General features: G+C 40.9%; 1 protein-coding gene across 9 annotated transcripts in view; it reads left to right on the top strand.

Moving 5' to 3' along the window:
- CPEB3 (cytoplasmic polyadenylation element binding protein 3) overlaps positions 1 to 25,964 on the top strand; it is a 265,126-nt gene that overhangs the window by 180,547 nt on the left and 58,615 nt on the right. For 8 of the 9 annotated variants that reach the window (XM_061402802.1, XM_061402803.1, XM_061402806.1 and 5 more), the window contains one exon: positions 18,479 to 24,194. The exons of the other annotated variant lie outside the window; for it this stretch is intronic. In XM_061402802.1, the coding sequence (XP_061258786.1) occupies positions 18,479 to 18,706 (228 nt within the window). In that variant the 3' untranslated portion in view covers positions 18,707 to 24,194. Of the gene's footprint in view, positions 1 to 18,478; positions 24,195 to 25,964 lie in introns of those variants that run through there. 9 annotated transcript variants of the gene reach the window in all.

Genomic DNA, 25,964 nt, shown 5'->3' with positions numbered 1-25,964 from the left:
CATTAAAGCTGGACTTTAACTTGGGCATGACCTCATCTAACCGGTTTATTTACAGCAAAAGAGAGCCTAGGAGAGGCTTGGAGACAGACTCTCAAGACACCTGTCATTAATTGACATGAGAGCTGCCTCTGTTCATGGAACTCCCTTCCCAAACCTTGCTGTTCATCCAGGGTCTACTGTTTCTTTAACCCCACTTCTTTCTTTTCACACAAACCAGGGTAGGAACTCCTGAATTGTATTATAGGTGCTTTAGTTTTATATGTGTTTCCATAGTTCATGTAACTTTTCAGCTGAACATACACTGCACAGAGCCGGACACATCTGGAGTCTGCTCTCAGGGTTTGCCAGTATGTCTATAAGTTATTTTGAACATTAACAAAAGGAGTTTGAAATTTTGTGTTGCAGTTGTCCTGCTTTTATTTTTTGTGTTGTCTTCATGTAAACCTTTTTTCAAGTCAGTATGAGCCAATGCAGTTCCACTGGACTGTAACATTTAGTGAAACTGGCATTTTCACTGTCATAATGACCCTTGTTATTGATCATTATTATAAATGAGACAAATGCAATTCATGCTTCAGTTTTTACTTCAAAGGAGATGTTAATAATAGCTTGAAAAAAGTCCTTTAAGGCTTATATTTATGCATACTTTATGGCTAAATGTTTACCAGTTATCAGCCAATTGGTTATCTGTCCCTATGGCAACAATATCAAGGTAGTATGATACCCAGCACAGGGTTCTCAGCCTTTCTTCGCCTTGGCATACACTCTTATGGGTAACAGAGGCTCCCTAAAGCTAATGGGGAGTATTTATGTATCTAAGGGGGAAGGTACACCTCACACCCACTTGTGTTCTCACCACCCACAGAACCACGCTATAGTGAAAAAGTGTCCCGGTTTGGAAATTGGGAGATCTGTTTATACTCCTGTCTCTTCTCCCAGTCACAGTGTGACCTTGGGCAAGGTACTTAACATTTGAGAGGCTTTATTTTAATGATTTTACTGTCCCAGGATAGTAAGAACATCTAGCCTAAAATCTTCGGTTTATTACACAGATAAACAGTGAAGGTGAAGAAGTGCTCTGGAAAGTTACGAGGCTGTACAGATGTTGATTTATATTGTTGCTGAACCTGGCCTGTTTGAACAGAGCTTTTATCTCCTAAGCATATGTCCAAGGCTAACAGTTAATTCTTTTTTTCCTTTAAAGTTCCTGCTCAGTTCCACTAAGAATCTTTAATATAAGGATAATGAAATAGTTGAAGTTGACACTAAAAAAAAAAAAATTTAACAAAAGTGACAATCTACAGACAGACTGGTTAGATGTTAGTCAAGACAAGCATGTAGACACTCAAGTTTCATTTAAAGATGTAAATACCTGGATGCATTTTCTATTTAAAGGATTGAAGGTTTTTCCTCTTTTTAGTCTAGAAAGAGGTATTTCTATCAGCATCTTTTCTCTGGTAATACAAAGATTTTGAGCCTGAAATTGTGTAATGTTAGGATTAAATTTTCCTTACGTTCTTTTGAACAGTGTTTCTGTGAAAAACTAGGACAGTTTAAAGTGTTTAAGTACAACAAGGGCAAAAGAGGGCACCTGTAGCCATTCTGTCTGTTTTAATGGTATTTTTAGAAGTGATGCCAAATGAGCACTTAAGATTTGAAAGCTCTGCTAAATCCAGTTTTCTTTGTAACTCAAGTCTAGGTCACTTACATATGAAAGATTCTGCAGTGTGAAAAATGAGACCGTTAGAAAATGGGCAGTCTTTTTACATGGCCATTTTTCTGCCCTTTGTCTATTCTCCATGGTCCTGAGAAATTTGTAAGGATAGAATCATTTGAGTCTCCCTTAATCTAACAAAAACATATGATTTGATTTATGTGAACTATTTCTTTATAAAAATCTCAGGGATTCCACCTCAGCTGTTGTTTAGTACCACTTGATCACGTTGTTGCCTCAGAATTTCAAAGCCAAAATGTTTATAACTTAAAATACATCATGCAGTTGACATTGAGTATCATTTACCAACTCGATCTGTAGAGCCTTTTTACTAGTAGAAAGGATACTAGACTAGAATCAGCTAATCTGAAGTTTAGTCTTAACTGTACTTACTTACTGTATACCTTGAAGGAAGGACGTGCGTGTATGTGTGTTAAAGTGGTTTTGAAGGCTGTAAAGCACTCTGTCAATATACAGTCACACTGATAACACATTAATTTACATGAAATCATAAATGACTAGTATTTGAGCTCTTCTGGAAGATCATTAGACATCTGGTTGGAATTTCACATGATAAAAAGAGTTAAATATTTCAGGCAAGGTAAGGGTAAAGTTGGTTAGTTATTTGAGTTTTTGAAAGAGGAGGAGGAATTCTCACTAGGAAGGTCTTCCCTGCCCAGGAATCTATCCCTAAAATTAGTTCTTAAAATCATCATTTTGTACATTGTTCATAAAACATGAATCCATTGTATTTTTAATATTTATTTTACCAAAAGAAATCCTTTTCTGAGTCAAATGGGTTTGGAAATGCTTTCTTAAAGGATGTTAACTAGGCCGGTTTACTCTGGGACTTCTTGGAGTTGTTTATATACTAATCTTCATAGTGAACACACCCAAGAAGGAAACAATATGCAGTTTTTCACAAATGTTTTGATCATACAACTCTTCTAAAATGTATCATCTTTTGGGAATAACGTTCTAGGGAACCCAGTTGAGTAATTACAGTATTTTCAGCTTTTTCTCTTTCATGCTCAAATTCAAAAGTTTAATAAACAGTTGATTGTTTTTCCTTGGCTCTTTTTCCAAGTTTGTTCCTCACACATATAGCTTCTTTCCTTGTTTTCTTATTGTGGTGACAGAACACATGAGATCTGCCCTCTTAACAAATCTCTACACGTGTGGCACAGTACTGTTAACTGTAAGCCCAGTATTTTACTGAACAGATCCCTAGAGCATTTTCATCTTGTATAACTGAAACTTTATATGCTTTGAACTGCAACTCCCCAGTTCCCCTTGCCCCCAGTCTCTGGCAGCCACCTTTCCACTTTCTGCTTTCTGTGAGTTTGACTACTTAGGTAACTCATATAAATGAGTATTTGGAATCATTCAGTATTTGTTCTTTTGTGACTGGCTTATTTCACTTAGCATGTTGGCCTTCAAGTTCACCATGTTGTCACATGTGAAAGGAGTTCCTTCCTTGTTAATTCTGAATAATATACCAGTTTATGTATATACTACATTTTCTTTGTCCATTCGTCTGTAAGTAGACATTTCAGTTGCTCCCACACTTTGGCTGTTGTTATTAATGCCGCAGTGAATATAATATGCAAATATCTCTTCACGATCCTGTTTTCAGTTCTCTTAACTACCCAGAAATGGGATTGCTGGATGGATATCTTTGATCTACAAACGTTGGGGTTGGGCAGGCAAACAGCAGCTGCATATTCAAGGATGCTGGGGAGGGCACTGACAGTGTGATCAATATTCCCTTTAGTATTTCTAGTTTTTCATCTTTTGATTATTTGAGATTATCTATTGTATCTTTCTTATATGTAGTCCCTATACAAAAAGGGAAAATAGTTTTGAAATCAGTATCCCATGAGAGTTGGACCACAGAGAAGGCTGAGTGCCAAAAAATTGATGCTTTCAAACCGTGGTGCTGGAGAAGACTCTTGAGAGTCCCTTGGATAAGCAAGGAGATCAAACAAGTCAATACTAAAGGAAATCAACCCTGAATATTCATTAGAAGGACTACTGCTGAAGCTGAGGCTCCAGTGCTTTGGCCACCTGACACGAAGAGCCAACTCACTGGAAAAGACCCTGATGCTGGGGAAGATTGAGAGCAGGAGGAAAAAGGGTTGACAGAGGATGAGATGGTTGGATGGCATCACCAATTCAATGGACTTGAGTTTGCGCAAACTCCAGGAGGTAGTGAAGGACAGGAAGCCTGGCATGCTGCAGTCCATGGGGTCACAAAGAGTCGGACACAGCTGAGTGACTTAACAGCAACAATACCGTTGGGAAATAATGTTCTTTGCCTCTATTTTAGTTTAGTGGAGAGGACCTGGGAATCTGACTTTGTTAGCTAATCTGGAGCTTTCTGATACTTTTATTTAAGGAACATTGTGATAGTTAAGCCACAGCACAGGAATATTTGCTTTCAGTAGCTTATTTTCCAAATAGCCAATTTTTTATTTAATCAGATGTTATCCACTGCACCTTTCTTTGCAAGCACTTCAAGTTCTTCACATATTTAATCATTTTTTCTCTCTTCACCTAAAAACACATTGGGCCTAATTTTAGCTAAAGACTGTCAAAGGCTTTGTATTTTTAGCCTTCATGAAGATTAATCTGACCCAGTAACCACACTAACACAGTGCTGATAATACTACGCCTTGTCCCTGGCCACAGCTGGGATAGGTGAGATGACTCAACACCAAAGAAGTGAAGGCTCTGACAACCTGTTCCCAAACTATGTCAGCTTCTAACCATAGTCTGGAACTCCCACAACCCAGCCTTTAATTTTCTGCTGTTACTGGTTCTTGCCTTGATCTGGCTTTAAAGTCTCCCAGCAGTAGCTGTAGCTATGTTTGATTTGACCCTTTGAAAGGAAGCAATACCCAGGAGTGAGTTCAAACATTGTCTGAAATAATACCACATGGGCTTATTTTGAAGCACTAGGAGTCTCAGAACCTTTGACTAGAAAGTTTTTTAAATAGAGTTTGGGTCATCTAAAGAAAGAGAGAGAAATAATTCCTCTTCTCTGAACTGCGTGGGACATTTTTGTCTTGTCTCTCCTTCTGTGGTCTCAACCCCTCATCTCTTCTGTCCTTCACACTCTTTTTGTGTCTTCTACTATGGAATTGTGATCATTTTTAATATAACTGTTTAGAGTGATTAAATGTTCTTCTTTCCTTCCCATATTTGAGTATAGAGGTTGTTCATGAGATTATTAATGGAAAAAAGACAGCCACCATTTTTTAAAGTATTTACCTCACTAAGACATTCAAGTTGTTTGACCCCATAAGACAGGGGTATCAGTCAGTCAGCAGTTTCTTGATGAGTGCTTCTTCTTATTTGGAAGAGCTGACCCAAACCTCTAATATAGTAGGGGAAACTGATGCCTGCAAGGTTATGATATAGCCAGTTAATGGATAGAGCCAGAGGGCTCTGCACTTCTACATCCTGTAGGGTTGAGGGGGTGGTGATGCCATGGCAGTCATGCATTTCACAGATCTTTAATGATTTTCTTACCCTTTGTTCACCATACTGGGAGATTTATATTGGGCTGATTTATATTCTCGCCTCCAGCCCCACTCCCAAGCAGCATGGAAGGAAACCAGAGTAGAGAGTGAATCTATGGATTGTGTAGGATTTTGTCAGCTGGACCTTCTTTGTTTCATGGAAAAAGTTACCTTAAGGCCAAACAGAACGCTCACAGATCTCTGTGTGCTCTGTAGACATACACAGCATAGGTGTCAGCATTCGCACACGTAAGTATGCCTAGTGGTGGGACGCATACAAAGATATTTTAAAACCTTTCATCCCCTAGCACTTAAAAATATGAAAAATGGTCAGTCCCATCCTTTGAAAAGGGAAAGAGAAGATAAAATCTAACCCATTTCCGCTATGTTTTCCTTCAGTTCAGTTCAGTTGCTCAGTTGTGTCTGACTCTTCACGACCCCATGAATTGCAGCACGCCAGGATTTTGGAGCCCCCCAAAATAAAGTCTGACACTGTTTCCACTGTTTCCCCATCTATTTGCCATGAAGTGATGGGACCAGATGCCATGATCTTCATTTTCTGAATGTTGAGCTTTAAGCCAGCTTTTTCACTCTCCTCTTTCACTTTCAACAAGAGGCGTTTTAGTTCCTCTTCACTTTCTGCCATGAGGGTGGTGTCATCTGCATATCTGAGGTTATTGATATTTCTCCCAACAATCTTGATTCCAGCTTGTGCTTCTTCCAGCCCAGCATTTCTCACGATGTACTCTGCATAGAAGTTAAATAAGCAGAGTGACAATATACAGCCTTGACGTATATTGCTATTTGGAACCAGTCTGTTGTTCCATGTCCAGTTCTAACTGTTGCTTCCTGACCTGCATACAGGTTTCTCAAGAGGCAGGTCAGGTGGTCTGGTATTCCCATCTCATTTTCCTTAATCTACCCCATATTTCTACTGAAATTACTAACTGTGAATCTGCTCTATCTGGAAGGTTGTGGGTAAGTTTGTTGCTAAGGAAAAGCTATTTTCATGTTGCTGCTTTAATTTCCTAGGCATCTGTCGTCTACTTTCAGAACAGCAGGATTCCAGTTCATAGTCAGTTAAAAAACTAAAAATTTATCTTTAAACATTCTCAGTATTGCCTGCCAGTGGAGGAGTTTCTTTAGCAACTCTTAAGACACTGTGTGTAGTGGGGAGGATGGTAATGAGGTTATTGTGGATTTTAGACCTGGAAAGATGTATTCTGTGACACATGCCAAGAAGATTAGGAGCACATTATGTTTAAAGCATTGGTTGTTGCTATTGTTACGTCACTAAGTGGTATCTGACTCCTTTGTGACCCCATGGACTATATCCTGCCAGACTTCTCTGTATACCAAATAAAATGGTCTTTCCAGGAAGCATGGTGCTCCAGATGATAAGAAATGGCCTACCTGACTTCTGGGCAGGCCTTCCAAGACAGTTATCCCGATTAAATTATACCTTATTCCTCTTCACTTGGCCTCTCTCTCCAGTTTGTCCACTCTGACTCCATTATCTGAAATCACTGCTGCTCCTTCTCTACTAGACACCTGAAAACAAGCCTTACCTTCCTTGGGATGGCTGAGTATCTGACAGACTTAATTTGTTTTTTCCCGTCACCAAAGGGCAGACCGCAGCAGGGTCCATCCTGTAACTGTTCTTAACATAACCTTTAACACATAATTCAAGCTGAGCCTGACCTTGGCTAATGCCTTCTTTCTCATTTCTGCAGCCTTTCAGGTCCAAGGAGAGAGAACTCTGGACCTGTTACTAGTTTATGGTCTCCCTGGGTATCACCTCTTTGCTACCAAGAGCTATTAGTCATTGCTTTATTTACTTTGGGAGGTCATTTTGTTGACTGATATCAAGACTACAGACTGAAATATTTTCCCTAGTTTGTTAGAAGCACAGCAGCATTAGCATTGAGATCAGTTTATTATTAAAGTATGGCTTCCTCCCATCTATATCACCCTGCATATATTATTCCCCTTGTCCATCTTCCTATAGCCGTTTATCCAGCATCCCACATCAGTGTTCCTTGTCCTTAATAGTTACCCCTCATCAATAAGTTGCACATGTTCTTCAGCATCCTTGGGCATGCTCATCTCCATTAGGTGTGTGTATGAACTCGAGCATTTCTCTCTGCTGGAAGTTTTCATTTCCTGGTCCTATAAACCTTTTTGAACAAGAAGATCAGCTTGGTGATTTGATTGGCTCTGTGTCAGGCTCTAGTATTTGAACTTTAATGGTAGTGTAGATCGGTAATATGATTCCAATATGATTCCAGCAGGTGGGTGTCTCCAAAATGCCGTAGCTTGATGATACCTTAATGGTGATTTAGGTGGTTAACAGAGAAACCTGTTTTTATCTTACTTAAAGTTTAATTTAAATTTTATTTTATTTTGGAGGATAGTTGATTTACAGTGTTGGAGAAGGAAATGGCAAATCCACTACAGTATTCTTGCCTGGAAAATCCCATGGACAGAGGAGGCTGGCAGGCTACAATCCATGACGTTGCACAGAGTCAGACATGACTGAGCATGCACACACACGCACACACATTGCTGATGTACAGTGCTGAGTTAGTTTCAGGTGTACAGCAAAGTGATTCAGTTATATATACATCTGTTCTTTTTCTGTTTTTCTTTTAATAGTTATGTATTGTGTATTGGCGAAAAATAGAATTTAGATAGTCAAGTAAAACATCAAGTAATAGTACAGACGGTGTTTGGATATGGCAAACACTGCAGATGGTTGGGAATGCCTTTAAGGAGCTCTCAAATAGACCATAAACTGTTTTGAGGGAGAACTATGTCTTATTCTCCATTATATTTCAGTGTTTAATACGGTGGCATACAAGGAATAGGTGGTGACTTAGTCGCTAAGTTGTGTCCAGTTCTTACGACCTCATGGACTGTAGTCCACCAGGCTCCTCTGTCCACAGGATTTCCCAGGCAAGAGTACTAGAGTGGGTTGCCATTTCCTTCTCCAGGGGATCTTGACCCAGGGATTGAATCTGGGTCTCCTGCACTTGCAGGCAGATTCTTTACCAACTGAGCTACCAGGGAAGCCAAAATAGCCTAGGTGCTCCATAAATATTCATCAAATAAATTAATCCATTTGGGTGAAAATAATTACTCTTCTTTAACTTAAGGACCACCTAACTACCAATGTCCTTCATGCAGCTACTTCTCTTTGTTGATACATATTGTCGGAGATACCATGTGACTGGTACCCTTTGAGAGGTTATGGTGGTCCAAAAGTCACATCCTTTACTTTTCAGCTTTATTCAGAGTCTTATTTAATGTACTAGTCTCAGAGAATATGATTATCTAGCTTTTAATCCAGTTTAAAAATTATTTGAAGTTGCAAAATTATAAAGGGTCTTTGAAAGGTATTATTAACAGTGGTAGCAGGCAGACACATTTTGAAGGAGGTGACAGAAAAACTGTCCACTGCATTGTCTTACCTGCAAGACACCTTTTACCTTACTGTAAAGGACGTTGGTAGTACCCTTTGCTTGAGAGGGGAAAGAATAGATAGTACATTTTAGGAAGATTTCTGGCAAAAAATATCAAAATTCAAGATGTCTAGCACCGAAAAGGAAAAATGTCTGCTTCATGGAAAAGTAACTTATGAGAAATCTGTTATTCCTTAAAGAAGTTGATTAAATAAGGCATCAGTATGTGCCTGTGCCTGGTGCCTCTGGACTGATAGGGCTTTCTGACACATCTTTGAGTATTGTGTTTACTGGATCCCTCAGACCCCCATGTGGTGAAGAATATTGGTGCCAAGCTCAGCTGGAAGCCTGAATACACAGAAAGGTGCAGTTCAGTTCAGTTCAGTTGCTCAGTCGTGTCTGACTCTTTGCGACCCCATGGACTGCAGCACACCAGGCTTCCCTGTCCATCACCAACTCTAGGAGTTGATCCCATGGATCGCAGCCTTGTCTAACTCAATGAAACTACGAGCCATGCTATGTAGGGCCACCCAAGATGGACAAGTCATGGTGGAGAGCTCTGACAAAATGTGGTCCACTGGAGAAGGGAATGGCAAACCACTTCAGTATTCTTACCTCGAGAGCCCTGTGAACAGTATGAAAGGCAAAAAGATAGGACACTGAAAGATGAACTCCCCAGGTCAGCAGGTGCCCAATAATGCTACGGAAGGTGCAGTTTATTCATACTGCATTTTCAAGTATCAGCACGAATGTATTACTTGACCTAATGTTTGTTTAGTGTTCTTCAGTTTACAGTAGGTGTTTGTGTCCATCATTCCACTAGATCCTAATATCCCCCTGCTGTTGAAATCCCTCCAAATGAAGCACTGCTGCTGCTGCTGCTAAGTTGCTTCAGTCGTGTCCGACTCTGTGCAACCCCACAGACGGCAGCCCACCAGGCTCCCCCGTCCCTGGGATTCTCCAGGCAAGAACACTGGAGTGGGTTGCCATTTCCTTCTCCAATGCATGAAAATGAAAAGCGAAAGTGAAGTCGCTCAGTCGTGTCCAACTCCTAGCGACCCCATGGACTGCAGCCCACCAGGCTCCTCCATCCATGGGATTTTCCAGGCAGGAGTGCTGGAGTTGGGTGCCATCGCCCTCTCCCAAATGAAGCACTAATGCAGTCTTTTTGTAACTGTGCGATAGTCCATGGGGTAGATGTGCCACATTGTATTTAACCATTTCCCTATGAAATGGAGAGCTTCCCTGGTGGCTCAGTGGTAAAGAATCTGCCTACAATGCAGGAGATGCAGGTTCTATCCCTGGATCAGGAAGATCTTCCCTGGAGAAGGAAATGGCAGGCTACTCCAGTATTCTTGCCTGGAAAATCCTGTAGACAGAGGACCCTGATGGGCTACAGTCCATGGGGTTGCAAAAGAGTTGGACCCAACTTAGCGACTAAACTACCACCTATTCCTTGCATGCCACTGTATTAAGAATTGAAATAGTCTCCTAGGTATAAAAGCCCCTCTGTGTCCCCTGTTTCTTGTTTGTAGAAAGAGGCTTTAGTCTCCTAGGCCTTCCCTGAGTTCCATGGAGCAGACTCAAGCAGTTACTAATTAGAGGAGTGAGGGAATGCAGTCAAGAAAGAGAAAGCAGTCAAGAAAGTACAGTTCAGTGATAAAACAGGGTCCTAGTTCCTCCTCAAGGGAAAGCACAACAATATGATGCATCTTCGAGTTGTTCAGCAAGAACTAAGACCTCCCCCACCCTGGCCCCGGCCCCCAGGTGGAGGATGGTGACTACATGCTGACCACAAGCTGGTTGGAGCCAAGTTGATAATTAAGACTCCTGAAACACCACCTTGTTACCTCACTACCGACCAACCAGAAAAAGGTCATGCCCCCTGCAGCCCTCACCTCAAATGTTACCTTTTAAAGCCCTTCCTTAAAAGCCATCAGAGAGTTCTGGTCTTTTCAGCATGAGCTTCCCATTCTCCTTGTTGGGCCCTGCAACAAACGCTTTACGTTCCTTCACCACAGCCTGGTGTCAGTGAATTGGCTTTGCTGTATGGTGGGCAGGCAGACCCAAGTTTGGTTCCATAACACTAGAATTTCTGAACGCTGAAGATAAAAAGAAAATATTGTATATTTCCATGTGAAAGAGCTAGTTACTATCTCCTACAAACAGAAGAAAAAAGAAAACTGGCATCAGAGTTTTCATATGCAGCACTGGGAGCTTGAACATCAAGGAATACTATCAATCAGTCTGAGATAAAAGGATAAGACCCCCAAATCCTTTATCTAGTCAAGATATCATTTCTTTGTCAGGAGACTTGTAAGTTTTTAAAATTTGGAAATCCAATAAAGGAAAGGACTGTAACCTTGGGGGAAAAAAGAAGACTTAGAAGAACATTAGCAGCTTTATGCTATTCTAGGAAAAAAGGGAGAAAATAGTCACAGTTTGAACAAAAATTGTAAATTATTTGTAATGAAACAAACCATAAAGATAGGATCCACATAAAGAAATACTTAAATGTAGAAAATTGATGATACTCTTATAAAAAAGGTTAGAAACCTAGACGCTTCAGAAGGAAATAAATATATTAGACTATGTAAAAATAAAATACATTTAAATGGCAAAGATGCCTTGAAAAAAGTCAACAGGCAAATTACGGATCTGGAAAAAAAATTAACAGATTATTATTTATACCATACAAAGAACTCTAATAAATTGGCAAGAAAAAGACATACAACATAGTGGTATACTGGATAAAAGATAATTCACATTAAGATTTCATAGGCAATCCGCCGAAAAAGATGTTCAGGTTTCTTTGTAGTCAGGAAGAAGAAAATTAATGTCATTTTATTCTCATCTGGAGACCATTTAAAAGAGGTGATAACTACTTATCATTTGCTGATAGAAATGTGAATTGCTACAACCCTTTAAAGAGGCAAACTAGCAAATTCTTCAAAATGTTTCAAATTCTTCAAAATACTCATTTTGAAGAGTATTGGGTACTCTTTGACCCAATAATCCTACTGCTGGTTGCCATTAATGACATAATCCCAATGCTTAGAAGTAAAACCACAGATATGAGAACATATCAAAGGTATGTTTATTGCAGAATTGCCAATAGAAGCAAAAATCTAAAAAAACAAAGTAACCGTACACATATGGGTATTACACAGCCGGACTTGGATCCCCTCACCCATGGCAAAGTAAAGCCATTTCATTGATGCTGGCTTATAGTGAAGTGTTTATTGCAGGACCAGTAAAGGAGAATGGGTAGTTCATGCTCCAAAGACCTGAACTCCCTATGGCTTTCAGGGAAGGGCTTTCTTTGAAAGGCAGCATTTGGGGTGAGGGTTGCAGGGGACATGACTTTCTCCTGGTTGGTTGGTGATGAGGTAACAGGGTGGTGTCTCAAGAATCTTAATCATTAACCTTCTAGTTCCAACCAGTCTGGGGTCTGTATGCTTATGGTCAGCATGTAGTCACCACCTTCCTCCTGGCTGAGGGTCTTAGTTCCTGCAGAATAGCTTAAAGATACGTGTCAAATTGTCATGAATTTCTCTTAAGGAGGAACTGGGACTCTTACTTCTTGACTGTTTTTTCTTTGTTTCTGTATTTCCTCACTCCCCTAATTAGTAACTGCTTGAATCTGTTCTTTGGAGCTTTGGGAAGGAGACTAAAGCCTTTTTCTACAAACAAGAAACAAGGAACACAGAGAGGCTTTTTCACCAAGAGAGCCCCAGACCGTCCTGCTCCATTGCAGTTCCCCCTTTTGTTTGTTTGTTTTTTTTTTTTTGATACTCCTCCATCCTGAGAGGAACAGGGGTTAGGACAGGAAAGAATATAAAGTTAAAATATATATATATAAAGTTTTAGATAGAGAGGATAATCATAACTGGACAGGGGGAGTAGGTTTTAGGGGAACTTGGTTTCAATATCTGGGATACACCTCGGGGTGTGTATTTTCCAGACTGGAACTGGTGGAGTTTTTGATATGCAATTCCAGGACTCTAGTCATCTAATTACATTTCCTCACTTTTTCCCCCTTCTTGTTATGTAGGTTTATTTAAGTTATGTAGGTTTTGTTATTAGGTTCTCCTGGATCTATTCTCAAATTTTTCTTTTTTTTTCCCCTCATCTTCAAATTATTTTTTTCCCAGAACTTTGAAGTATTTATACCCCCTTGATCTTCTAGCCCACTAAAGTGAATCTCAACAATGTTATCCTCTCTTCAGTTCATCTGATAATTAGTCAAAAAGTCACAGTTTTGATGTATTTATTTATAATGTCTTAATAATTTTTATTTTTAATGTCTTAATAATAGACATTTAATAATATTTTATATAATATTTTTTACAATAATTTTTTACAATACAATTTTTACAATAATATTTTATATAAATAAAATAACCTTTATTTATAATGTCTTAATAATAAAAGAGTGTTGTTCATCACAGTCATGTCTGACTCTTTGAGACCCCATGAACTGCAGCACACCAGGCTTCTTTGTCCTTCGAGAATAGTGTAGTGAACCCCATCATAGAGTTAGAACAGTTATCAACATACAAGGTTCCTGTCATTCAGTTTGAATCATTATTGACTTGTGACCAGTCTTGTTTCATCTACACCTCTGCCCACTTTCCCACCTTCACTCTAGATTATTTTGAAGCAGATCCCAGAGATCATATAATTTTTCATACTGAAATAATTCAGTATGTAACTCTAAAAAGTTCTCTAAAAAACAAAACTAGAGTACAAGGTTTCCTTTGGGTGGTGAAAGTGTTTTGGAACCATACAAAGGTGGTGGTTACACAACATTGTGAATGTATTGAATGCCCCTAGACTGTTCACTTTGAAATGGTTAATTCTTTATGACTTTAACCTCAATTTAAAAAAAATTAAGCTCTTAAAAATAACTGAAGGACAAAAGCCCCATATAACCACAATGTCACTTATACACCTGAACAAAAGTAACATTAATGTATACATATGAAAAACTGGAAAGTGCCCTCACTTAAGTATTCTCCTTAAGTACTCGTCATGTGTGTATATATTACAAAGGGCTGTCGTCCCATTCACCTCAGGCAGCTTTTTTTTTTTTTTTGCTGAGTGTGAATTCTCTTTGTTCAGACCTCCTCTCTCTTACTGCTGGATCCTCTTTCTGGGCTTTTTGGGGCTCAGATCTGGTTGCTGGAGCACCCTGAGTGCAGGTGTCTACCTGGTGATAGAAACAGAGCAGCCCTCAGCTCTTGGACTGCAGGTGGAGAAGCTGACTACTTCCAATTCCTGGCACGCCTTGCCTATGAGTAGTCCTCCCACCTCGGACAGAGGGCACTCAGTCCATCCCTTCGCTCCTTCTTGGCCTCCAAGTGCAGGGAGCTCAGTCCAGCTCATATATACTCTAATGAGCCTGCAGCTCCCTTCCCCCCAGGAGCCCGCTGTCTCTGCAGACTACATGCTTCCACAGATCTGCCACCATCCTGTCTTGCTCCAGGACTCTGTCCTCAAGGTGCTTGAAGATAAGGAAAGATGCTGACCAAGGCAGGACTATAGATAGGAAATGCCAGAGGAGCAAAATGGAGTATTAAGTTCAAAGGAGGAAGGAGGAGTTCCCTGTGGGACAGAAATAGCTAAGGAAGGTCAGCCTATAGTTAATTTTCAACAAGCTTGCTGCGACCATTCAATGGGTAAAGAATAGTCTCTTCAACAAATGGTCCTGGGGCACCTGAATGTCCACATGCTAAAGAATGAAGTTGGGCCCTGGTCTCATACTGTATACAAAATTAATTCAAAATCGATTAACCTAAATATGGGAGCTAAAACCATTAAATTCTTAGAAGAAAACATAGGGGCAGATCTTCCTGACCTTGGATTTGGCAATGGATTCTTAGCTATGACATCAGCAGACGAATGGATAAGAAAGCTGTGGTGCATATACACAATGGAGTATTACTCAGCCATTAAAAAGAATACATTTGAATCAGTTCTAATGAGGTGGTTGACACTGGAGCCGATTATACAGAGTGAAGTAAGCCAGAAAGAAAAACACCAATACGGTATACTAACGCATATATATGAAATTTAGAAAGATGGTAACGATAACCCTGTATGCGAGACAGCAAAAGAGACACAGATGTATAGAACAGTCTTTTGGACTCTGTGGCAGGGGGGTGAGTATGATTTGGGAGAATGGCATTGAAACATGTATAATATCATATAAGAAATGAATCGCCAGTCCAGGTTTGATGCAGGATACAGGATGCTTGGGGCTGGTGCACTGGGATGACCCAGAGGGATGGTATGGGGAGAGAGGTGGGAGGGGGGTTCAGGATTGGGAACATGTGTACACCCATGGCAGATTCATGTTGATGTATGGCAAAACCAGTACAATATTGTAAAGTAATTAGCCTGTAATTAAATAAATTTAAAAAAGGGGCGGGGGGACCTATCCTGTAAAGATTAATTCTAAAAAAAAAAAAAGAAGAACAGCAAAAGAAAAAAAAAATTGGATGTCAAAATTAAACTTTTTAGTTTAATTAAAGAATGTTTTCAAAAAAGTGAAGTACAACCTACAAAATAGAAGAAAATATTTGCAAACCATATATCTGATAGGGCCTTCCCTACTGGTCCAGTGGTTGAGAATCTGCCTTCCAATGAGGGGACACAGGTTTGATCCCTGGTCAGGGAACTAAGATCCCACATGCTTTGGGGTAACGAGGCCCACATGTCGCAGCCACTGAGCCATGTGCTCTAGAGCCCGAGCACTACAACTGGAGAAGCCTGTGCGCCACGGTGAAGACCCAGCACAGCCTCCTTCCCCCACAATCATGTTTGATAAAAGTCTAGTATCTAGCACTTATAAAGAAACTCTTTCAGCTCAACAATCCAATTTTTAAAACAGGCAAAGGGCTTGAATAGACCTTTCTTCAAATGTGTAAAATGCCAACAAGAATATGAAAAGATGCTCAGCATCATTATTCAGTAGGGAAATGCAAATCAAAACCACAGTGAGACACCTCTTCACACCTCTTTTGTGATAACTTTAATCACAAAGATGGAAAACAGCAAGTGTTGGTTGAGTATACAGGAAAATTGAAACCCTCGTACATTGTTGGTGGGAATGTAAAATGGTACAGCTGCTGTGGAAAACAATTTAGCAGTTGCTCAAAAAGCTAATCATAGAGCTGCCATACGCCCCAGCAGATCAACTCCTAAGTACATACTGAAAACAATTGAAAACAAGTATTCAAATAAACATATATATACATATGTTCATAGCAGCATCATTCAAGACAGCCAAAAGGTAGAAGCAACCCAAATGTCCTTCGATGACTGAATGCATAAACAAAACATTATGTATATATCTACATACACATATATCCACACACAGTGGAATATTATTCAGTCATAAAAAGGAATGGAATATTGCTGCATGCTACAACATGCATAAACCCCAAAACATTATGATAAGTTAAAGAAGCCAGACACAAAATGTCACAGTTTTGTGATTCCATTTTTATAAAATATCCAAAATAGGTAAGTTGGCAGAGACAGAAAGCAGAGAGGTTGTCACCAGGGGCTGGGGAGGGAGAGAAGGTTGGGGTAACTGCTTAGTGGGCTATAGGCTTCCTTTCCGGGTGATGAAATGTTTGGGGACTAAGTAGAGGTGGTGGTTGTCCAACGTTGTGAATGTAATCAAAGCCAGTGCATCGTTCACTCTAAGATTGTTAATTTTATGTTAAGAAAGAAAGAGAAAGGAAAGACTGGACTTCATTGGGTATGTGAAATTGTTGGGTGGGTTGAGCACTTAACCGGGAAAGAAAGCATGGATAAAATAGAGAGCAGGTTGCGTTGGAGTTGGGAACTAGTTGGGAGGGAGACTGGGGCAGATCACGAAGGCTGTGGCTTACCCTGGAGTCGCAGGGGATGGGGAGCAGCTGTTACACGGAGGCAGCTGGGCTACTCTTGAAGGCAGGGGAGAAGCTGAAGGGCTTTTGACTAGATGAGGCACACCGAGAAGGCAGATGATTCAAATGCTCACGTGGGCACAGGAGAGTTGAACCAGGGAAGGCCTGGAGCTTGGTGGCCAGTGCCCAGGTCATTGGCATTGGGCACATCAGATGCCTGTTGCGGGTGGGACTGGAGCGGAAGCAGGAGTGACAGTGATGCTTACCTAGGGCTTATGCCATGCCAGGCACTGTTCTGTGTGCTTGATGTGGTTCAGCTCACTTGCTCCTCACAGGAGCTCTTCTCCTCCAGGGTACAGATGAGGAAACAGAGGCCCAGAGTGCCTGAGTGGCCTGCACAGCTAGTAATGTGGCCTAGATCTGAACCAGACAGATGACCTCAGAGCCACGACAGTTTTAATTATGATGGAGAGATGAATGTGAGATTTTTTTTTTTTGAAGCCCACTCATTAAGCTGTCAGGTTGACGAGGGGAAGAGAAGGGAACTGGAGCCAGAGTGAATCCCCCTGGGTAACCAAAGGGCTGGGACAGGTCATCTCCAGTGGGCCTTCGAGCAAAAGTCTCTGGCTGGCTGAGGACCGATGACTTGAGCTCATGGTTAGAGACAGAACTCCAGAGGAGGCCGGTGGAGGGGCGTTTAGAAGAGAAGGACCAGGAACACAAGAATCCAGTCCCAGCAGCCCTCACGTCCCCGCTCATCCCACCCTGTCCCCTGCAGCCTCGGGGTACCCTGCCCCAGACCCTGCTGGAACCTCCTGGCTGTGTTACTGGTCAAGGCAGCTTGACCCGTCAGGCAGTTGGCTCATATCAGAAAAAACATGGGTCCCCGTCTCCACAGCCCCAGTGGCCACGGAGCTTGCTTGCTCTTGCCCAGAATGGCTCTGAGGTTGGTGTGAGAAAGAGCCTGATCACACAGAGACTTACCTCCTTCCTACTGATTTCTAACATTCACCATGAAAACACGAATGGCATTCTCTGTCTGAGGTTCTAGGAAGAGAACATGGGGGAAAACTGGGGTGACTTTTGTCCTTCCTCTCTTCTGGTTTTTATATAATATAGCATTGCTTCATTTAGAATAAAATGCCCCCTGCAGGACTGTGCTGAAAAGTCCTCTATTGAAGCTTCCAGTCTTGGAGGGAGATTAAGGCAATAAAATCTAAAACTAAAACAGCCTCAGTCATTATAGTAGTTTCTTAATATCCCCCTTGTCCTCCTTTCCCTCTGGTCCATTGTAAACAGTACTGAGAGAGGTTAGTGTTTTGAAAGCTTGTGTTTAAAATGTCAAAGCCCAGAGCCCTGTTGGTCACCCTTTAGCCGGGCTTGCCGGCCTTGAGGGGGACTTCCCCTCCACCCAGCTCCTGCCATTTGCCTGCTTTGGGGCTTTGTCCTCTCTGTCCAACAGAAACACTGTTGCCTGTCACACATTGCCAGGTGCTGCCGGCCTTCAGGATTCAGCTCATGTGCTTTTCCACACACTTCCTCTCAATCCTCACCAGCACTCTGATGCAGACCCTGTAATGCCCATACAGATACACAGATATGTGTGTGTCTGTGTATCACTGTTAAACCTACTTTACAGACCCACAGATGGAGCCAACAGGAGCACGGAGAGAGGTTAAGACTTTACCTGTCATCACACAACTAGCACATCAAGGAGCAGATCCCAAAGCGCATACACTCAGCCACTGCTGATAACCAGCTGAGTTCAACACTGAGCCTGACTGAGACATATTAAGCTACGTTATAAGCTCTCGAGGGGAAGAAATGTGAGGAAGCTTTTCTAAAATCTTTTTTCCTGTCTTTCCTCTTTGGGTCCAGGTGGAAGTGAAGCCATATGTGCTGGATGATCAGATGTGTGATGAGTGCCAGGGCACACGCTGTGGTGGGAAGTTTGCCCCGTTCTTCTGTGCCAACGTCACCTGTCTGCAGTATTACTGCGAATACTGCTGGGCGAGCATACATTCCCGCGCCGGGCGGGAATTCCACAAACCGCTGGTGAAGGAGGGAGGCGACCGCCCTCGCCACGTTCCGTTCCGCTGGAGCTGAGCCCAGGGCAGACCCAGCCACAAGTACTGGAGTAGATAACAAGGAGGGAAAAGAGAGGGCACTGCCTCAGGGCTTACAGTGTTCTGGAAATCTGTGCATTTGTTCTCGATTTTTAAAGAAGAAATGGGTCTTTTTATTCTTATTTACAGTCACATTACTGAACTCAGTGTCCAGTATAACGCAGAATTGCAGAGTGTAACGGTACTGATTTGCACTTTGACTCTCACCTTTGTCTGCTTGGTACCTTGATTCCTTACACCTGATTTGTCACTTGTAGACTGCCATTCTCATCAGCGGCCATCAGGTTGATGTCTGTGGTTTTTTGTTTGTCTGTTGTTGTTGTGTTGTTGTTGTTGTTGTTCTGATCGTTTTTGAACTGGAGCATGCACTTATTTTCAGAAACTTAGAGAATCGCCCCTAGGAGAAGACTTACCAAAGGTAATACTCGTGAGTAGGTGGCAGATGTAGCAAAAACTTCACAACAATTCAGCAATCATTAGTTGGGGTCATTTAGAGTAAGGATAACCCTTAATGAAAATAAGCCTTTAGTTGCTCTCTGTTTTGACATGTAAGGATACCTCATAAGCTGAATCTTTATTTTTCCTTCATGTTTGATTTTTGTTTTGCTGAGGATTTTGGTTAGATCTTTTAGTGTTATGTAAATTTATGCTGCAATAGCTTTTGCTGCTATTAAAATGGTATTATTAATACCATAATACTCTATTCAGGCTAAGGTATCAATTACAAAAAACCCAACAACACACTTTTGTGATTTAGGGATAGAATCAGCTGCCGAAAGGAGATCAGAATAGACTTGAGAAAGCTTCAAAGGAAGGTCACTATTTCTGACTGCATGTTTACTTAATCAGGTTGCTGCATGCAATAAATTTTATATCCGATGTCTAGTATAAAACCTTCCCACAATGCACAAATTAAGACTCTATATAAGCTATAAAATACTGATTTTTAAAGAAAAAATTTTTTTCATTCAAGGAAATGGTAATTGACTGGAGGAAGGCATGCCTCAATAAATGGAATGCTTCTGAAATTAGGAAGAGCCCATAACAGAATGACCTATATTACAACCAATATAAAACCTAGGTGTAGGATATTCTTAAAGCAAATTTGTGGATGGTAGATGAAGTACTTTGCGGTGCTCTGTTATATATTGTGCAATTTATTTTATATAGTAAAGTGATTATGTCTAACTGTGATCAAACTTTAACTGTTTAAAGCCTCTGTGTCAGACATTAACGAACTTGACAGTTCATAACTGGTATATTATTAACTAACACATGAGCTCTTAGTTACAATCTCCTAGTGCTTGCACCATTTTACATAGCTTCAGACCTTGTCCAGAAAACCAAAGAGCTCATCTTAGCTTACAAACACTAGGAATATATACAGTATATAGAGATAAGTTGTCAGTTGACAAACTAGGCACATTTTAAGAAAGTTGTGTGATCGTGATGCTAAAGAAATGTCTGGACAAACTAAGATGGCCTGAGCAGGGTTGGTTGTCTGGGTGAGAAATTAACTACTTAATTCCCTGGATTTATCCTGTAAAGCTTGAATAGAATTCAGACCTGCTAGTAGTACCATGGACATTTTTTTAGCATTCACTCTTGGGCTGCAGATAGTAATATATGAACACATAATGATTATGAGACTGTGTAAGTCTTTTTTTAAACCTTCTTCCTATGTTTTGGAATTCTGGGGACAATCGGACTGGATGTGACACTGCAGAATAGATGTAAGTCGCTGTTTATCTGCTGTGATGTCCTTGTACTGTCTCAAGTTAACAGCGCTTTGTTCTGTTTTGTTTCTTCAGTGTTTAGTTGCAATTACCAGCTCTCAAACTATAGTTTGTTTTCAAAAAGAAAAAAAAAACGAAATAGTTTTTTACTGGATTTAAATGCTGATTAGAATTCTCCCCCTTTGAGGTTACCTCTGGGCTTTTTGGTAATACTTGCTTTTCCCAGCCCAGCTGTGGTTTTCGTTTGTTTTTTTCTATGTTTGTGGTTTTTTTCGTCTGTACAAGAAATTTTGTTATGCACTACTACTTTTTGTATTCTAGACAGTTTTCAAAAGTTGGCTGAAGATTTTTTTGTTTGTTTGTTTTTAAGGAAAAAGGCATGCTTTCTGACTGACATGATCTTTTGCAATACCTCAATTTTGAAATATAGGAAAGAAAATGATATTTTCTAAGTAAGTTTATTCAGAAAAAATATATATTAATTTAATTCTGCAAGAAAAATGATTTAACAGATGGGTAACTTTATTTTTTTCATGCTTATTTGTGTTTTTGAAAATGAAGAAGTTAGAGCTTTATAACTATAATATTAAAGATCATATCTAACCTACAGAAATCTACCTAATTATGTGGAAGAAGCAAAACTTTTTGAAGAAGCACCCCTCTTTCATGTACTAAAGTAACACTGAGATTTAAAAAAAATGCTGGAAGATGGTACAGCATAAAGCTGACGTGAAGGCGAAAAAACATTGTCATGAAGAATAGGTTACAAAAAATAAACTCCATTTGGTGCTGAAAGTTGTGAATAGGTGGTGGAAACTACTTTCCCTTAATTTGTATATTTATAATCAAGCGTTGATTGTGCACGACTGACCAGGATTGTGAAAGAGTTCTTCTGTTTGTATTTTTTTAAAGAGAACTTTTTTTAGTTTATTAAATTATAACATGTTCCCTTTTGTTTTGTAAATAAATGTGCCCCCAAGTTGTTAATGTTATATTAAAAGAGAGGGTCCTTCGAAAAAAATTATTTTTTAAAAACACAGAGGTGTTCTGACCTGCAACTTAATGGGAAGCCCCCGGGTATCACAGGTCCTGCTGTGGCCTTTCCTTGATGTGACACTTGAACTAGTCGATTTTTTGAAGGCTATAACCTAACCTCGACTATTTGTTGTTATGTGCAATACTGTTTGTACTGTTTGTATAAAAAATAGAAAAAAAAAAGAAAAGAAAAAAGGCATAAATCTTTATTGCAGATTTATTTTCATTGCAAACTTTAGACATTGTGATTCACTGAAATCATTTTTCTACTGTCAAATATGTACCTTTTCTTCATGCTGGTATTTTTTCAATAGTAATGTAGCCTTTGTACTGAGACAAATTTTCATTGTTATTTTTAGAAAGATTTTTTGCTAAGAAAAAAATTAAACATATTTACATATTTTTCATTTTATTTCGTATTTTCTTTAAGGAGTGCTTTCTCAATCATTAATAGAGTTGTTTCTGGGAGGGACTTTCATATCTGGTCAATGTCATAATATTATTTTGTATTTTTACTTGGAATAAATTAATTTTATGATGCTAATTCTTTAAAAGTTTATTTTTTTCATTTTCAGTTATTTTTGAAGCTAAAACCTTTGTAATATTGTTACTAAAGTGTCTAGTTTTTTGAAATGCAAAGCTTTATGTATTAACTTGCTGATGTGGTTTACAATAGTGTGACAACGATGAAAATGGTTGGTTATGTAAAGTGATTGGAAAATGTAATGGATAATTGGGTAATAAAATGACAGAATGAGCAGAACATGTGAGATTTTGACAAGCCTTTTCCTTTATTACAGTGGTTTAGTGTAAGACTAGGGATGTCACAGTACAGTTCTCTGGGGATGTCACAGTGGATTTATACAACACCAGGTGCAGCCAGATCTGTGGCCCTGATGATGAAGTCACCCGTTACTGAGATACCACCAGGTTGAGAACCTGGCCAGGTCAACAGAGTGGTTCATTGCTTTCCCCCCTCTAACTCTTCATTCTGTCGTGTGTGTGAGAGAGAGAGAGAGAATCTGCCGCTGACCGCTGTCCACGTATGAGACAGCACCGTTCACCAGGCCACATCTTTGCCTTGTGTTCACAGTGGTGACGTCTGAGAGTGAGAGGAAGTCTCTGAGAGGACCAGCCCTCTGGGTGGCTAGACTTGGATCTCAGTGTCTTGCGCAAGTGGCCTCCCGAGCACATGGGTGGCCTGGCGAGGCGCACACTCGGAGGTCACCACTGTACACGGACAGCCTCAGGCTTCGTCCTTCTCCACTCCCCACCTCCCACCCCAGCCCTGCCTGCTCCCTGTTAATGGAGGCCCCTGTTTGTCCCTTATTGTGGCAACACATCCGGCCACTCTGAGCATGATCTGTCTGCCCTCCTGCTTCTTTTCCAGCACCCAAACTCACCTTGAAGCTGTGCTGTTAAGGTAGCGTGTCATTGTCATGGCACCTAAAATTAAACAAAAATCATACAACTGCAAAACTGGTGTTGCGTAAACAGAACATCCTATGACTTGCTCTAGACAGAGGGTGTGCTTCTCCCAGTCCTTGATGGCTTCCTCCAGGGCCCTTGTCAAGGAAGCATGGTTATCAATGACTCAGAGAAACACATGTCCAGAGTTGGCTCTTGGGTATGCTCTATGTATTCAGTTTTGTAAATAATATATAGATTAGATCAAGTTGTGATGTAAAATTTTAACAAATTGGATACTACTGGTTGGAATTTTACATTAACTACAAATAAGTGATTAGGAACAGAAGAAAAGAAATTGGAAAAATTTGCTTAGTGCTATAAAGATTATGCTTAGATTTCTGCCTATATCTTGTGTTTTATAGCTTGTTAGTGAGGCATGGGCTAATGCAGAATGTACTGCATTTATGCAATTAGCAAATAACTGCTAGTTTTCATTTTTATCTATTATATTAGCAACAAAATGGCATTTAACTGGGTAAAGCTCCTACCTAAATATTTGAGTATTGTGACATCTCTACTTGCAAGGTTTGAGTGAAAGATTAGTCACAGATTAGTGAAAAACAGTTATCTTTTTGTTAAAACTGGCTTATTTGTATGAATTGTTGCTTTTTCACCAGTTTGTATGGTATGTCATCTAACATTTTCTGTTTTTTTTTTTTAATAAGAACCAAACTTCTCTATCTCAGCTGCAATAGTGTTCCATTTTACCACAGAGTATTTTATAATTAATGCTGTTGACTTTATACCCCAAAAAGGGTCAAGAAATGGATATGTAATTTGGGGGTGTTTCGATTTGTATGACAATGAAGTTAATCACAACAAGTAGAAAACCTGGGTGCTAATACAGGACAACTGCTCTTTTTCTTTTTTGGATATAGTTCTGTTGGGGTATAAAGTATTAGGTATTTGTATTTTTGCTGTCAAAATAATGGACATAAATTTTAGAGTGTTCACAGCTAAGATCTCTGTATTTGTTTTTCAACTAACAACTAATTTTAAATGTATTGTATCTTTTATTACCTGTTCTCTTAGATTGTTTTTGCTAGTAACCCTTACTCAGCTTCCGCCTTTGGGGCTTGGACTGATAATTGCTTGTGTGGAACTGCAGTACTGTGACTAACCATGGAGCTCAATGCAGCTATTGCTTACAAATGCTTAAACTTTGTAGTTTGGACTTCTTTTTTTTTCTGTAATAACAACTTATTAAATCTAGTTGTATGAAGTACTGACACTTGTCATCCTTTGCACTTGCTAAGGAGTAGCTTGGAGTATATGGATTGCGTCTGGGGACATCTGCACACTCCAGTTTGCTTGATGAGCTTTTTTAGGGGGAGGGGGGACAAAGTCCTTTACAGCAGGTTCAATACAGCAACATTCACCTTTTTAATGACGTGAACAACACTCGTTTAAAAAAAAAAAAGTGTATTTGAAACAGGAAGGTGTTTGTTGACACAAGTGAGTGTGTATGCAAGATTTTAAGGTGCAAGTGGGCTTTCATGCCAGCGCTTGCCACGGGAAACCAATTTTCAAAATCAAAACCAAGAACGTCAATGAAAACGTAAGTACGCCCCCTTCTGTTTTAATTTTTACGCTAGGCTCTCAGGGATCCTCTCGGAAAATGGGTCTTTTTACAATCCTGTAGTGACTTTGGACATGCCAGAAGCTCTCTTGTAGGCACTAACTTCGATCCTTGTAAAAAACGGACCCCGAGTGCCCGCACGAAAGAATCCCCGGGCGCTTTTATAACATTCGGGTGCCAGCGTCCCAACCCCGAGCCGTTCAACGGTGAGGTGTGGGATGTGGCGCAGGTGGTTTCGGTCCCAAGAGCCTCGGGCGCCCGAGGGGGCGGGGCCGGCGCCAAGCAGCGCCCCGCCTCTCGGGGTGTCCCGGCTCCGCCCTCCAGCCGCTTGGCTTCGCAGGGGAGCTGGCCGGGCGGCGCGGGGCTGCCAGGCTCCCTGTCGGGCCTCCCAGGCCCGCCTCGCGCCCCTTCCCGCTGCTGGTCCCCAGAACCGGCTCCAGGCTGCCCTTCCCCGGTGGCCCCCGCGCGTGGCGGCGTCCCGCAGGTAAGCTAACCCGCGACTCATGCTCGCTCCCACCCGCCGCCCCCCGGGCTTCGGGCGCTGTGGCTTCAGCAACCGCCCCCTGAGCGGCAGGCTGCGTCCCGAGGCCTGAAGCTCGTGCGGGAGGCCCCGGGTTCAGCGCAGCCGCGTCTGCGGACTCCATCGACCATTTGGAGCTCTGTGACTGTACCTTGTGCAGCCCCTTCCAAAAGGGGGAGAGGATTACTGTTCCAGGTCCCTTTTACGCTTCGTTTTCCAAAAATATATTATGCCCTGAACAACAAATGGAATCCTATTTTCAGAATGTTAGTCTGATTTGGGCCCCATCTCCTGGCATAACGATTCTGGGATCCTGGCTCGGAGGCGGCGTAGGTAAATGAACGGTGCTGAGATGACGATCAGCTGGCTATTTCCAGGAGAAGCCGGGAGGCCTGGCGTTACTGGGGCGTGTGGTTGGAAGCGCTAACTAAGCCCTTGTCGAGGGGACAGACCCTGCCTGCTGAGAAGGCTGGGGTTATGTCTAAAGTACCTGCTTTACAGAAAGAAAAAACCTTACACGCAAGCGCTGATGGACACAGCTTAAAAATTGTACCAGACCCACGGCACGTGGGGTCACTTGGACACTTAAATTGGAAGACAATATATTTTAACCAGAGCAGGTGTACTAAATAGGTTCATGATTACTCATGAGATGAGGGGAGTCCGAATTGAGGAGTCCTGTTCTTCAAAGGACTGTTGGGAAGGAAAACTGTTGGCTCTAATTTAGGCTCAGTGATTAGAAGCCTGTGAGTTAACTGGCAAAAGACAGATTAACAGGAGAAAAAGCAAAGCTTGTTCATATGCACATAAATCCAGCAAAGAAGTGGTCCCTCCAAATTAGGGGAAGATGTTTATAATGTAATTTAATAGGGGAAAGGAAGGGGGAGAAAAGGAATTC

The sequence above is a fragment of the Bos javanicus genome, chromosome 26 (genome assembly GCF_032452875.1).
Source record: "Bos javanicus breed banteng chromosome 26, ARS-OSU_banteng_1.0, whole genome shotgun sequence".
Taxonomy (NCBI): Eukaryota; Metazoa; Chordata; class Mammalia; order Artiodactyla; family Bovidae; genus Bos; species Bos javanicus.
Note: the sequence above shows the minus strand (reverse complement) of the source record. Positions and strands in the feature narration are given on the sequence as shown.